At 38.9% G+C, this 16,122-nt stretch overlaps 1 protein-coding gene across 1 annotated transcript in view; it reads left to right on the top strand.

Moving 5' to 3' along the window:
• Positions 1-16,122, top strand: part of LOC115373824 (cholecystokinin receptor-like) — a 29,822-nt gene that overhangs the window by 2,276 nt on the left and 11,424 nt on the right. The window contains exon 2 of the mRNA XM_030072410.1: positions 11,896-12,144. Coding sequence (XP_029928270.1) covers positions 11,896-12,144 — 249 coding nt within the window. The remainder of the gene's footprint in view (positions 1-11,895; positions 12,145-16,122) is intronic.

Below are 16,122 nucleotides of genomic sequence, written 5' to 3'. Positions count from 1 at the left end.
ACAACTGGCTTTGTTAATGCATTGATTCACTGAATCGAACAAATTCCCTTTATTTACTCTTGAATCCACTTTTGATGCGAGCACAGACAGTGTATGAGAGCAAAAAAAAGAGTTTTTATGTATTTTGAAGCTGGAAAAAGTTGGTTTGTGTTTGCTACAATGGAAACATGTTTGGCCTGTTTACTACACTTTCCACACATTTTACATTGCAGCAAACCATTTTGTAAATCATGCAAGGGTACTAAAGATTTTACTTGATATGATCAAAATCCCTTGATTTTTAAATAATCTTTGTTTGAAACACCCACCTTATACTGTTCTGCCTCTGTGGGTATAAGTATGGTTCATTGTTGAGCATGAACCACAAAACTGACTGGCTGTGTAAAGCAAATGTTTTGTCAGGGACTGTTTTTTTCTGGCAGAGGGACTGTATCGCTCCTTCCCAATTTCATGTCATCAGAACACAACAGTGCCGCTGCTTTTAGGAAAACTAATGTGGACGACTTTATTACAGTGGCATGAAGAAGGTTTGAAGTCTCTGAAAGTTCATTTTCACATCTCAGTGGAATAAATGGAAACCAATAGCTGGATTAAAGGAAAAGAAAAGGAAAAGAAAAATGATATTGGAGTTCTAAAATACAACTGCTTACATTGGGAAAAGATTAGCAGAAATATGAGGGAGATACATTTTATAGATATTAGATATTAGACATACAGAATTGCTGGTATTGTCCCTTAAGTACAACATGTAGACCTATATTTCAGATTAAAGTAATCAGCATCATCAATTCCCATGTTTTCATGTAAGGCGATAGCCAAGCTCAGCCTGCAGCCAGCTCATGAAAGCTTCAACAGTAATTCTAAACACCTTTCACTTGTGGGAATATGTCCTCCACTGCACAGGAAGTGATGCATTTCACATTTATGAAAGCAAAGATTTGTTTGGAATACATGAAAGAAGCTAGAGGGAAAAACAAGATGCCACAGCTTGCACTTGGAGCTTCCAGATCACCACTGCAAGCCTTGCTGTCATGAATAAATCAAACTCCTCAAGAGCTGATGTGGAACCTCCTTAACTGACTTTTCCTGCTATTGAGGCTAAAAGTTATTAACTCACTGGCCAGTTTTAGTTAGTCTCTCATGAAATTGATGTTCTGAGGTTCTGAGTTTACTTCAGTTTAGTTTAGGTTGGGTTTATTTCGTTTTTCTTTGTGTGGCTAGGTCAGTTGTTTAGTTTAATTTATCCAATTTGGTTTAGATTTGCTTACTTTGGGTTGGTTGGATTGGCTGAGTTCAGTTAATTTAGTTTGGTTTGGTTTTATTTAGTTTGGGTCAGGTAAATATAGTTTAGTATTTTATTGTGTTTTTAAATTTGTGCTTTGTTAATGCATTAACATATGTAATTAATTTGAGGACCATAATGCATTATTTAAAGATGAATGCAAATTAAAAGGGTTCAGCTTTGACCCACTTTTGACCTTTAACCCCACATGACATCACATATTAGGCAGTGCATGCTGCCAGCACTGAGCTGCTGAATACTGATAACAGACAGAATTAATGACCAGACAACCTGAGGCCCGCTGGATGGATTGTTTTCTTTCAAGAAGCCTCCTGGTGGATCTCTGGACAGAATAAAGTCATATGGACAAACTGCAACACTGGAATGTTGTTCTGTCAGAGCGCCATGAATTTAAAATACCAGTTAAATAACGGTCATGTTTTTGCCAGAGCGTCCAGTGATGCAAGTAGTGTGTCAAACAGCGGTGCTCAATAAACCAGAGCGTGTAAGGGCCAAATGTGTCAACACAACAAAACTGACCATTGCATCAGCGAAAACAATGGCCTGAAAAACATCACGCACATGGTGTTGGCGAATCCATCATATAACCCCGTTTTAGTGCAATGATTGGAAGAGTAAGCAAGCAATTAATTTAAAACATTTTAAATATGTGATTGATCATGATTAATGCATGACTAGCTAGTGATTAACATGATTAAAACAATCAATCATTCGACAGCCGTAGTATTTTATTATTAGTTTATGTTTTGCACAGCAGTTGTGACAAAGGGACACACAACAATAGAAAAAACATTAATACTTTGAATTTAAACGTATTCCCCCCTTTGTATTTGTAAGACACTTTGGAGAAGAGAATGTCACATGCCTACCATGACAAAATCATCATCATTTGACCTATGTGACAATATTGGAATCATATTTGACTCATGATGGTGCTTAGCCAGTTCAGACCAAGGCCTTAGGAGGATTACGGTATGACCTGGACACCGTTCATTCCTGCTGATACAAAGTGGCACTTTGCTGAGCTCATGCCATCCTTCTGTGCACGTCAGATAAGTAGTCCTGAACTCGATCTCATACACATTATGTACGTTTTATTTTTCAGTGGCAAATGATTAGCCCTGGGCTTTGAGAAAGCGAGACGTTACTTTCTGCAGAGAAGCCGTGCAGTGCACAGTAATGAGCCTGGCTCAGGAGTGTGTAATATCTAACTAATCTCTACACTGAGGTGTTTTGCTGAAGAAATTTCGGCCTGGTGCCCGTTGGGCATATACACGGAGATGTAGGCTGTCATAACATGATTACGGTAATAAGATCAGATAATTGGTGGATGGATTTGTGGTAACTTGGTAGGGAAGAACAAACATTAAGTGATACAGACGCACAAACACAGAATGCACAATACACACAGGGCATCTTCTTGCTATTAAGTTGTAGCCCCTTTTGCACAATCTACGTTAATTGTCTCAAAGTGGAAAAAAACCTTATTTGATTCTCTGCCTCCATCTCTTCCCTTATTATTGGTGTAGGTTTAAAGGTGGAGGGAGTGATTGTGGAGAAAGATTGTTCATATTTGAAATCAACAGCCAGATTTCCCATCGCTCTCTCTCTCCACTGGATTTTTTTTCAGCACACACAAAATGGACAGGCAGCCGACCGTGAGGAGATATTTGCTGAATTTGTTGATTTGAAATATCAACGATCTTTGTCCAGATTTGCTGACTCCACCTTTAAAGAAAAATCGATAAGGGATAATGGCTTTTTACTTGGGCTATTAAAACAGTCAGTGGCTCTAATATTTATTGCATAACTGTGTATTTACACAAACACAAACGTGTGTATAGTGAAGCCCGTAGGAGCTGAAGAGTATGACAGCGCTAATAAAAATCCCCTCAAACATATACTGTGCTCCCTCAACCATGCAGTGGCTGTATTGATCTGAAATGCCCTGTGTCTGGAGTCTGCCTTTATTAATTCAGTATAGAAAAAGAAGTGGAGAGGCAGAGATGAAGTGAAAGTTTAGGTTTGGTTCAGAGCTCGTGGCATTTGATGGCCCAAATGCATAGAGATGTCGATGACATCATAGTGCTTTTATTTTGCATGCTAAAAACTCTCTGAGATGAAGAGGATATATAGCGCTGAAACATTTTATTCAGTACATGGAATATGGAAGTTTGTGGTATTTGTTATTATTTCCGCCACTGGTTGGAAAGTCTTTGTTCCAGAAGTGTGAAGGTCAAACACCTCAGCACCTGGTGAATTAATTGTTGAGTCACTGGCAGAGACGATCACAAGTCATTTCTATCTGCTGCATCTCCACAGTTCTTTGACCAGTACATTGATATTTCGACAGAAGAAACAGTGTGAAATCATCATCAACCATTCATCCATTAGCATTTCTCCATTGATTTGTTATTCAAATACATGTATAGATACATGTATGGCATATTATCCTAATTTATACATTATATGCATGGAAAAGCACAATGGAGGCCTCATATTTGGCCACTGTTAGGCACACAAATATCAAAGTCCTACCATTAAAAGAAACTTTCTTGCTTGATGTGTGTTAATAGAAAGCTGCATAATGTAGCCAAATGTAAAGTGGAATTGTTGCCAAATTAACTGAAATAAGCTTCAAGTCCCCAAACTCATAAAATTAAGACATAGATTTTTCTTTTCTTCAAAAGAGATAATGCTCATTGAACAATTGTCAACTGGTTTGTCTTAACATGAAAGTAAAACCGATTAGACATCATCCCAGGCAGTGACTTACCTGTTGGGGTGTCTGATAAAGTTGGACGTTGTCAATCCAGCATGTTGCCACTTGTTTGTTAGTTGCTGTTACAAAGTTATTTATGGCATTTATTATTTATATTATAACCATTACATTTTTGCGTTGTCTTGAGACACTTTTGCCTTCATTTGCAAAAAAAAAAAAAAATAATAATAATAATTTGCGAGATGATTTTTTTCTTCCATTTAGTTTTTTTTTTTTTCCCTTCTCATGTCACTTGAGGGGCTCTCTTCGAGTCTGAGTCGAGTCTGAAGTCTTTATATGAGTTGATCTGAGTGCAACTTAACTGTGAGTCAAGTCTAAGTTGCAAAGTCGAGTCGCTGTCTCAGGTCACTTTTACCAATCATCAACTCCCCTCACTGATGTATGGTAGCCATTTTGCACTGTGACGCTGTAAAGATCTTGCACTTGCACTTGAAAAATCTCACCAATCTGATAACCTGAAAAAAGCCTCCTTCCTCTTCACTTTGAAGGCTTCAGTCACACTTGATGCACCACTGTATGGCATGTAGCCATTATTGTTGGACATCTAAGTTTCTAAAAATGCCTTAACGGAGTAATTACCATGTACACCGCACCACTCACAGGCATGGGAGTGTGGAATCCATGGCAATATAATTGTGGGTTGCAGCCGGTCAGTGTTTTCAAAGAAAAATTGGCAGGCATCTACTTTCCTTTTATTCTGCAGAGACAGGAGAGTGGCGAGGGATTTACTGAATTTGTCATCCTCAGTGGAGCTGTTGGAAGTTGCTCTGCCTCCGTTTGTCTGCTAAAATCTCTAAATAGACACAGCAGGGAACTTAGCGCCAACATGTTGTCTGTCCTCTCTGCTAGAGGTCAAGCCTTATTTTCCATGCCACCCAGTTTTCTATCATTTTTCTTGTTTCCAGTTATCATGATGATTATAACCTCCTCCAGCCAAGACGGGGATCATGTGTTTAATCATGTGTGTGTGTATCTGTCTGCAGCTAATCTTGCATACTACTGTGCCTATAAGCTTAATATTTTTGTGTACAGGTGATCAAGTGGCTTTCATGTTCTTTTGTTTTCCTTTTCTTTTTTTCTGGTAGGGACAACCAATCATTCTGTTTCCATAGATTCAAACACGGTCATAATGGTGTCTTCTTTCCAGAGATTCGGGGCATGTTAGTTGGCAGATTCTTTTGTTGACATTTCCACTTTGAAATTGACATTTGACACGGTTGGTCTTTTGGAATTGTTCCTGTCCAGATTTGCATGCCAGGGGAAAACATTTGTGGCAAACACAAATTTGCAGCACTGTGGTTCATTCAGTCATGTCATCCAGCCGCTGAAACGCCTTTGTCGCTTAGCTTATCACATATGGTGGCGATACAAACATGACCATGATTACACTCTTCTCGTTATTGACTAATTGTTGATTTGCATGATTACAAGATAAACCATTTAAACTCAAATATTGAACAGTGCTGGTGCAAAGTTTCGGGAAAGAATTTAATGGCGGCAAAAGCTAACTTGCATGCTTCACAGGGCCTCAGGGGTAATTGAATATGTACTGAGCATGTTCATGCACTCTAAACAAGCTCTTCCCAACTTCCATAATTTTAAAAGAAAAGTCGGATCAATAATTAGTGTCTCTTGGGACAGCATCGCAGAAAGACTAATTGAGTTGAATTGTGCTGACTGTAAAAGTAACTGTCCTCATTACCCTGACAAAACGTGATACGGGGGATCTGCTTCTGCTCACCAGGCAGTATGCTAAATTGCTGTCAGAGGATTTAATTTGCCACTGCTTTATCGTAACCGGCAATGCAGTGTGGTCAAGTGTTGCCCAGCGGGTAAAAGCACTGCGCTGAAGGCCATCGGGTCAAGCCCACACTCATTCATTAATGATTCATGTTGCTACGATATAAATTCATATCCCACAAAATCCAAACATGCTATATACCAAACCATTGTGACCATTATAGAAGCCCCAGCCGCTATTTACGTGCTTCCCTCAAGTGAAATGTCAGTAACACAATGGGGCGGTTTACTGGATAGGAATGTAATTAAGACAGGACTGAGCTTTAATCCAGAATAGCTAATCATGACCTAAAAACTGGCTTTCCAGTATACATCTTAACCTCAGATTACTTGCTTCTGGACTATGGAATCCTTAATTAAATTTAAAGTCATAATCCAGCATATCCATGTTGTCTTGGGTTAGGTGTCCCTTTTGATGAGAAGTGGTCTTTGATTTGTGTGTTACAGATGCAAGCTCTGTTTAAAAATAAAGACTCAGTGCAGACTGCTGTCACTTATATTTACTTTACTGTCTCATTTTTATTACAAACACTTTTGTTACTACAATAAATGTGAAACACATCACTTACACAGGATCCTTCTGGGGGAAAAAGCCCCCCTACCCAGATAGTTTCAAAAGCAAATGTGAAAGCTTTCATGAACTGGCTAGAGGTTAAGTCATTATTGTATGGTATCAGTTGGCAATAATGAGTATCAAAATGGACATTTATTTATATGACAGGGTTGTGGATTATATCTTTAATTTCACTGTCCTCCTAAAACCCGGATCTTATCAAGAAAAGTAAAAAGTTAAACCTGCTATATTGGAGGTTTGATTTAAACCTTCTTTTACTTCAGGACTACAGCTTTGACCTACAAATCAGATCAGTATCAGAATCAGAAATACTTTATTGATCCCTGAGGCTAAATTGGGTAAACTGAGATCATTAAAATCTCTATTAAGATAAATCTGAAACTATCAAAAATCCACAATGCAGAAAGTGGATTTGAGTTATTCCTGTTTAAGAAAGCATTTTAATTTGACCAGGCTCAATCCCCGCTGGGGAAAACACCCCTAAAAGTACCAACAACCTTAAAGTCTCTTCAGAGTGCATTTTTTTGTGTTATTATGCTTTTGTTGTGAGTGAGGCACATGTGGATAAGATTTAATTGCTATTTTGATTTGTATTGATTCGATCTTCCAGGAGACAAGATGTGCTGTCACGGCTGTGCCGCTCTGTGAACTTACCTTGGGAATTTGGAAGCAGATCAACAGACTCTGATTAGCTGTGACAACGTGAAGCCAGTGAAAGCTTGATAGTGATTGAGGCCAGATCTAATAGATCCTCTGTGATGTGAGGTACTGATTTATTGGCAAGTGCACAAATTCTTTTGTTGAAGCAAAACTCCATTCCAAGGGCACATGGACACCAGGTATAGAGCAATTTCTTAGAACTCTGTGCAACAGACTTTGTTTAAACAAACCAAAAAATGCAATTAATGTTAATTAAAGTTACATTTTCCACTATGATTCTGACCAAAGAAAACAACTGTAGATGTGATCCGATCCAATTATTACCCAATTTTCTTTTTAAGGAAAAATAGTATTACCTCAAAAGAATAGCACTCGGGCATAACTCCAAAATCGACCCAAAGAAAGTAAATTTGTTACGGTATTATACTGGCAGTCAGATGAAGTTCACTATCAAAGAAAGCACATGATGTATGTGCACATCGGTGTTTTGAATAATTAGATGTAAAATGCTGACAGTCACTGTAATTGCTCTCTGAAATTCATAGGCTTGAAATGAACATATATCATATTGATAAAGTGACTGCATGCTTTGTTAAATAATCTCATATTTTAAGCAGTGACCCATAATTAAAGCTGAGAAAACAGAAGCAGAAATGGATATTTTTAAGCTTGTGTAATGTTGATTTATTACTTCTTACAAGTGCAATATGCAGAATTTAAGACCAGTGTTCAGTGGTCCAAACTCAGTTAGAAGGTTTTGATGCAATTTCCAACTATTTTTTAGGTTTTTATCATCTCACTAGGTTTTATAAATTGAGACCCTATGGCTAGTTTCTGATTAAAAGGATAGATCAAAACCTTGCTTCTCTTTGCATTGCCATCAAATCACCTAAGGTTATTACTGTTAAATATTAAGAGTCTTTTTAATCATTTATGAATGTCTCTGGATGGGAACTAGCTCCATGACTCAGAACACCCCCCACCCAAAAAGAAGAAAAAAAGTCCACCTGTGCAGATCAGGCCAATTGCTTGTGGTGAGTTTGTGTTTATCATTCCTTAAAGGTAAGATGAAATTAATGATCCGTGATGGGAAATCGTGATACTGTTTGCATTATAGCAGCAAATAGTAATAAGATGTAGCAAAGAAAAAAAGCATATACATATGAGAAAATAGAGCAAATGGAGGGTATATAAAAATATGCAAACACCAACTTAAGCTGCAGAGTGGATCTCTGAGCTCTGACTCACGTCAGAACGCTTCCATGTCAGCGACTGATGGCGTATAGGAGTATTTCAAAGGTAAATGCAATTCCTTTCATCTGCAGTATATTTTTAACTAACCATGGCTTTGGTTAACACAGCTGCCACACTTGAGGGAGTCAAAGGAAGCAAAGTGAATTGTCCTGGAGTTAGTCTGGCTCAGGGGACCGAGCGTGCCACTGGTTCCAACAAATTCCATTTTCACTTGACTGGATCATCAGAACAAGACTAGGTCAAAATCTAGTAAATAGCTGGACCATGTATGATCAGTGTGCAAAATAGTGGCCAGCTTATTACAGGAATAGTCAGTAGTAGCATCTATTCCTATGTCAATTCCTGGATATTAAATGTTCTTCTGCAATTTCATGTAGTAGTCCCAGTAATATTTGTTATTAAAGTGTACCAAATTAGCATATCACATGACATGGTTAAGCTACATTTGAGTCAATAAAAGATTACAAATACAGTTGCAGGAACAATACTTTCCTCTTATGCCTTGGGATGTTTGGTTTGAAAGAGAACTTATTTTAATTGTAAATATAATTATTCTAATTATCTTTTAACTCCCTCTCCTCCTCTGTTTCTTGTTATTTGAAGACTCACCCTGTACTGAGTGTTTTGTCAGAGTGATTGTAATTTGGTGTATTTTAGCTGTGCACTCTCCCTCATGCCTCTTGGTGCATGGAGAGCTGTTTTTCTCCTACTTTGCTCTATGCTGGACTGTTACTGCCTTACTGGCATTATCTAAGAGGAGCAAAATAATTCGTTGTTAATATGTTATAAATTTGTAATGAGCTTCAGTCAGTGAGTGGAACCTCTGTAAACACCCCCTTGGGATGTAATAGAAAACTGCTTGCACCGATTTATTTTGAAAGAGCAACAGCCAATGGGGAAACACGAAACACGAAAACCCTCGGCTGACCAATGGCGTAGCTTCATCACCCAGTCAGTGGCTCAGTGACTCAGTGACAGACATTTGCATTTGTAGCGCTGGCCCCTCTGTTGCAGTCCGGCCAAAACTATAATACAATACCAGTTGCTGGGCCTGTGTTGGCTTCCTGCTCGGTCTCAGTGCAAACAAGATGCTGTTTGCAGAGGCAGCCTTCCAGTGTGTTGATCACACACATCCTAACACAATGCTGTTTTGTAAGTGAACTCGCTCCTTTGAACTTGAAGTGTTGTCAGTTGTGCTGCAGACCTGCCTTACAGACCTGACTGAATCATGCCGATGATGCTTGACTTAACCCTGAGACACATGAGCCAGGGGCAGCCTTTTATTTTCAAATGTTTTATTTAGCCCAACCAAAGAGGACAGACTTTGAGGTCCGACTTCAGTCAAAATGAGAGAGAGAGGCCATGCCCTCGGCAAGTTAGCTGCTGCCAAGAGTAGAGCTCATGCAGGAAGCTAATAGTTGCTCATACTGTGGGCAGAACATCAGGCTTTCTCACTTTTTTAGGGAAAGGTTAGGTTTAGGCATAAAAACTACTTGGTTAAGGTTAGTGAAATCAGATGCCAAAGGGGAATGACCAAGCTGCGGTATTTGAAGGCCTGAGTGAGTATGCACTGTCAACTCACAGCCAGAAGACATTAATTAATTAAATTTTTTTTTGTTAAAAAGGCTCATGTAATTTTTTTGGTAGAAAAAAAAAACATCCAGCCCAAGGAAGTTTCAGGGTTGAGGGGGGCCAAGTGGTCTTTATGTCTCTCAAAAACATTTTTGCTACTTTGCCCAGTGAAGATGTATTTTTTGTTTTTGTTGGGTAGTGTAGAGTGCTGTCAAAAAAAAAAAAAAAGAAAACCCTGTAAAATTAAAATTATCCAACACCTCTTTGATTTTTTCTTCCTTTTGCCCTGTAAAAATGTCTGTATTTATCTAGGTATTTATTTATTTATTTATTTTTATTGTAGGGTTAGGGCGTGTATTTTTTATAGACTGATCGACTGATGATGACAAACAGTATGCTTTTATGTGTGAAAAACAACATGAAAACAATTGTGGAGGAAGATTTAACAAAATGTTGTGCCATCGCATTACAAACCTCTTTTCTTTGGCTTGATAATCGCACAAAAACACATCTTTAAAAAGCCCCTTGTTGTGCGATTGAAAACTTCCTCGACATTTGATGAAGACATTGTTAAAATGTAATTTTGTTTTATTAGTTAAAGTTCAGGTTACTGCAGTTTCAAAAACACATGATTATGGTCCTGACTATAACAAAAAAAAAAAAAAAAGATCTCTCCTGTCGGGTTTGTTAACAGCATTTGAGTTGGAAAGCCTCCACTCAGCAGGTGTGCCTCATTTAAATAACAGGAGCTGCTGTTGTTGGCCAGTCACAGTCTAGAATTAGGAGCATCTATTCAAATTCTTGCAGTGTAACTAATTTAATTTTGCTAAAGTGTATTTACTTGCAAAACACCAAAAAGAACATTAGTCTTGTCCTGAACCAGAGCAGGACTGAAAATGAAATCTTGAAAACTGAATAATATTGGACCCTTGAAAGTTTAATCTCCAAACATACTGTTTGTGTCCTGGTTCCATTCCTCACAAGAAGTGCCTGCCTGCCAGGCAATCTGCAGCAATGAGTGTGCAGACTCTGGTACAGCCTGTGGCCTTTTGACTTCTCCCATGTCGCTCTCTCTAATCAGACAACTCAGTCAGCCTGGCACATGGCCAGCCCTGACCTTGTCCTGTCAAATACTCTCACGCTCAAATACGCTGGCTGTGACAGGCCAGTGTGAAGGAAAGGAGCATCCCTAAAACCCTCTGGCTTGGCCCAAGTGCTGCTGCTCAGCTGCAGTGTGGAGTACTGTAAAAGGAAAATAAAAACATATGAACTGCAGAAGTCACACATTTTTGTAAAAAAAAATGTCTTGTTTACCCGTTTCGAGTCTTGTTCTTCTACAGTCTGTACAGTCAGCACACTGATGTTCTTCTTCCGCCTCCTCCTCCTCCTCTCCTTCATCTTCTTCTTTGTTACTTCAAGTATCATTTAATAGCTGGCTGGCTTGCATGATTACCAGAAAAAAAAAATCTTGCACTGGCATATTGAGGGATGCTGATGAAGCAAAGTGAATATTGTGTATTTGATGAGCAGTTTAATTTTATTCTTGTTTATCTGGTTTGAGTCCTACAGTCTGTTCAGTTAATGCGCTGTTATCGTTCCTTTTCCCCTTTTTCTTCTTTTTCATCTCCTTCCACGCCTTTCTCTGTCTTTTTCATTCTTTCAATTACCGTCACATAGCTGACGACGAGATTACAAGAAAATATACTGACTTAAGCGTAATGAAAGATGTAGATGAAACAAAATTCATATTCTCTGTTCTAGAGGACAGCTTCATTCAGTTTGTTCTATTAATAGACAGCTGTGTGCGTGGTAATGCACTAGATAATATACTTCCTTCTTAGAGCTGATCAATCCAGGCATGTAAACGCAGATATTAAATGATGTCCTCTCTCTCTCTCTCTCTCTCTCTCTCTCTCTCTCTCTGTCTCTCTCTCTCACTCTCTCTGCCAGAGATGGACTCACTGCGCATTCTGCTGTACACGCTCATCTTCCTGATCAGCGTGTTCGGCAACCTGCTGATAATTGTGGTCCTGATGATGAACAAGCGCATGCGAACCGTCACCAACTCCTTCCTGCTGTCACTGGCGGTCAGCGACCTGATGATGGCCATCTTCTGCATGCCGTTCACCCTCATTCCCAACATCCTGGAGGACTTCATCTTCGGAGCCGCCATGTGCAAGATCGTCACCTACTTCATGGGTAAGGAAGAAGTGGAATTGGATTAACTGCCATTTTTACATTACACTTCAATCTTCAAATAGCTCCCTTTGGCCAAGAGTTAGCACTCAAGTCCTCACATTTCTGCTTCCTAAAATTATTGTGCATTCTATTATTTGTCCTGTAGGACCTTCTAGGAGATCATCAGCAAAACGAGAAGTAGTTTAATTTCACTTTAATGTAATTCACTAAGTGTAAAAAATGTATTTGGGACTTTAACATTTTATTCTTTCTGGTTTCACCTCACCACGATCTGTCAGTGTTCAAGTATGACATCTACACAATGAAACCCTTTTTTTTTTGATTGATGAACATTCATTCACCGCTGGAGCTCCAGACTGACTTTTTCACCACCTTCCCAGAACCATCCCGAAAAATAATGTCAGTCGACCCAAGTCAGAGTAAAGCATCCAAAATTCTAAATGTTGTCCTTTTATTTTGTTAATGTCATCTGTAGCTGTTATTTGCAAAAAAACACATAATTCAAGTGATTTGGGAATAAATTATAGTCTTTTATTTAAATATTTGCTTTAATTAAAAAAAAATCTTGGTATTAGTATGCATTTTCAGCTGCTTTGAACTAGTGTTAAGAATATAAACAAGTGATAAATTACTCTCTAATATATAATTTATATTGCTGTGAGGACATGTATTTGTTCAAGTTTGTTGCCAAAACTAAATGTAATCATTTTTTCTGTCACTGGGACAACCACCGTGAGTTATTGAAAGTTAACCTCGGGGTCCAAAACATGACAGAGTTTGAAAACCCCTGGACCTGACACCCTGCTTGCCACAGAGTTTCTAGTCCATTCTTTGACTACAGAAATTCTTGACACTGACAGGTCTCTGGCACAGCTTATGGTAGCCTGTAATAGACATAAATGATGAAGTCACTTTTCCGCTGGTAACATTATTCAGCTCACACACCTGCAGTGTAAACATCCTGTGAAAAGCTGATATTTCACAGTGCACCGACCCCATCAAACCACTACACATACAGAATATTATGGCCATGGGTCAGCAAAAACATTACTAATAGCAGCATCAAACATTACTGAGGCTGTCAGTGTTGTCGTAGCCATGACTGTGAATACTCACTTTGAAGGTCATACCTTTTATCGGATTTTTTTCTCATGTCGGCCATTAACTATGAAGCACTTGTAGTAACTTGATTATATAATTTAATACTGCATTCCCAATATATTGAGGTCACATTTTATTCTGCAGCAAGGTGTTTCAGTAGATAATGGTACTTAATTTGCTTCACAAAATAAACACTTGGGAGAAGAATAACAATGAAACTATCAATTGTCAGCTGTTTTTCTTCTTTGTTCTCTCATTATAGTGCTCAAATTAAATGCTAATTTGAGTTGCATGAGACAAGCTCATTATTTCCTAACCATTCGTACCATGCCATGACGAGGACTAGTCAGGCTGAACAGACTTAATGGAGACAAGGTGGAAGACTGAATTAATCTTATTAACTTTGCATTTTGGCAGAAATTGGCCCTTCAGTTGTTCTTCAGTGGGCGAGTAGATGTTTGTCACCCCAAAGTACAAACTCTCGTCTTCCTGTATGCAGCATCTATGGCCTGAAAATCCAGTCAGAATATTGTCTCATATGACTTGAGAGGAGTCCATCTCCCTGAGAGGTTACTCTGGGCTTTGTTAGACCTGTCAGAATTTAACCATCATGTTGGAAGCACTTGAACACATCTTCCACGTACTCACTCGTCTTCAGTGTGACTTAGCGATGAGCTGGCTCCCATCAGGCCGGAGTCAAGGTGCCACGTGAGCCCTGAGTCAGACACAGTGACAGCGGCTGGGGGAGAAACCGAGATCCATTGTAATTCTTTGTCTTTTCGGCTCACCTTGGGCTTTGAATGATCAAGCACAGCAACTGAGTGGCGAGGTCCACCATCCTATTATTGTCTCAGAAATGCAGCACTACTCCGCCTGTGACAAACAGCCTTGTTTTTCGATGACTGAGCTTCTTAAGACGTGATAGGAACTCACATAAAGGCTGGCTGGCATTTAATCTTTGTTTTGTCAGTTGAAATGATGGCCACAGATTGTTTTTTAATAGTTATGTGCAATGTAATCATTTATTCTAACCAGACTGACTAAAATTGGCCTTTGATTAAATTTTGTGAACTGAGGCAGTGATGATTTTCCACCTAGATAAGGGGAAACAGTAAATAATCCTTGGAATAGACCTTTTTCACAGCAGCCATTTTGACATGAAATAGCAGGATAAATACAGGTGTTACTAATGACATTCATTAAGGTTCTTTTCCATTTAGGTGCCATTTATGCCAGTATTCATGCTATTTCACTGAAAAAGCGCTGGTACACTGAAATGAAACAGAACCTTAATTAAAATTTCTGAAGATGTCGAAATGGCTGCAACTTCAGGCTCAAAATATCACTATGGACTTTCAAATCCCCTATTGGTCGGATCCTAGCCACCTACCAACACACACACCCCTCCAACAGGTCTATATCAGTCTGCCTTGGGACAGCCACTGCCCATGAGCAAAGCCTCTATCAGCCAAAACTAATCAATACACAGGATCATTTGACTTTACTCGCTCATTGATTTTGCAGCAACTTGCCTGGCAAGCTCATCTGTTAACAACACGCCCATTAGAAACACAATATACCATCCATCCATCTGTGCTTCCATTCATCCATCCTTCCATCCGCCCCAGCTCGATAATCATGTAAATCATAGCCTCTCTCCTGTTTCTATGGCAGTAATGAGATCGATGGTGTAATATCCACCGTATATGTGTCTTTGTGTGCATCCTGAAACCACACACATATATCCATGTTTGTGTTTGTTTTTGTTTTTTTTTCATTGCTTCTATGATGCAATTACCAACCAATGTACTAGCCCCGTCTGCCAAATCTGCCTGAGGTGGAGTTTGCATAATATATTAGAATTTGAGTTCCAGCACACTTTGACAAACGTGGCAGAAAACAATGTCTGGCGCTTAATTCAATAACACATTCATTGAATCTGTAAAGTTTTTATGCTGCGTCAAGACAGCAGTGAGCTCTCGAAAGGGAAACAAGTGTGAGGTAACCATGAATAGGCATAGTTAGAGATGAAAAAGCTAAATCCTGTGTGTCTTAGGAGCCTCTGCAGACGAGGTTTACAGAGAGCTCCTCAACTCCAAATTCAGGCTGCGCGGCTCCTGCTTGAAAGCCAGTTATCAACTGCCATACTGCGAATGTTCACCAACTCAGGTTTAATGAACAAGAAAAAGGATTAGGGCTTCTGCCTCCTAAGAAGAAAAGATATCACACAGAGGAAAATATGAGCGTTGGCTGGTAATTAACTTGTCCAGAATCACAGCATCTCATAGAGGCAGTCAGGTGTCAGCCTTTGATCTGCACCCAGCAAAATTTAGAAACTGGGATGGACTGTCTAATGCAAAAACTGACTGCAGATAATGGAAGTCTGCATACTCCATTTAACAAACACAGACAAAATCTAGCATTGTTTCTATTAATGAGCCGGCTATGTTGTGTTATTTCCAATTTGAATGCCATATATAAAGTAAAAGTTAATTAAGTGTAAATATGATGAGATCTATGGGCTCCAGTGGCCACTAAACATTTCAGCTGCTACTGAGGATTTTACAAATGATCATTTATATCAATAAGAAACATGTAGCTCAACCAAATCACCTTAATGGGGTGATGCTAATGAATCTATCACTGCATGGGCAAATACAATCTGGCATGTAAGCAATGGTTCATTTGTAGTTTTATGTGTGTTATCCATTTGACCATACAACATGCCTTTAAATTCAGACACATAATTTCATGCATTTAATTGCATGTGTCATTTTTGTGTTGTTCTTGATAGAGCTCAATAGTTAATCCAAATATTATTGAAACTGTAATATGGCTAAGTGAAACATAGAAGTCACAGGAGCTGCAGTTTTTTCG

Source organism: Myripristis murdjan, chromosome 2, assembly GCF_902150065.1.
Source record: "Myripristis murdjan chromosome 2, fMyrMur1.1, whole genome shotgun sequence".
Taxonomy (NCBI): domain Eukaryota; kingdom Metazoa; phylum Chordata; class Actinopteri; order Holocentriformes; family Holocentridae; genus Myripristis; species Myripristis murdjan.
Note: the sequence above shows the minus strand (reverse complement) of the source record. Positions and strands in the feature narration are given on the sequence as shown.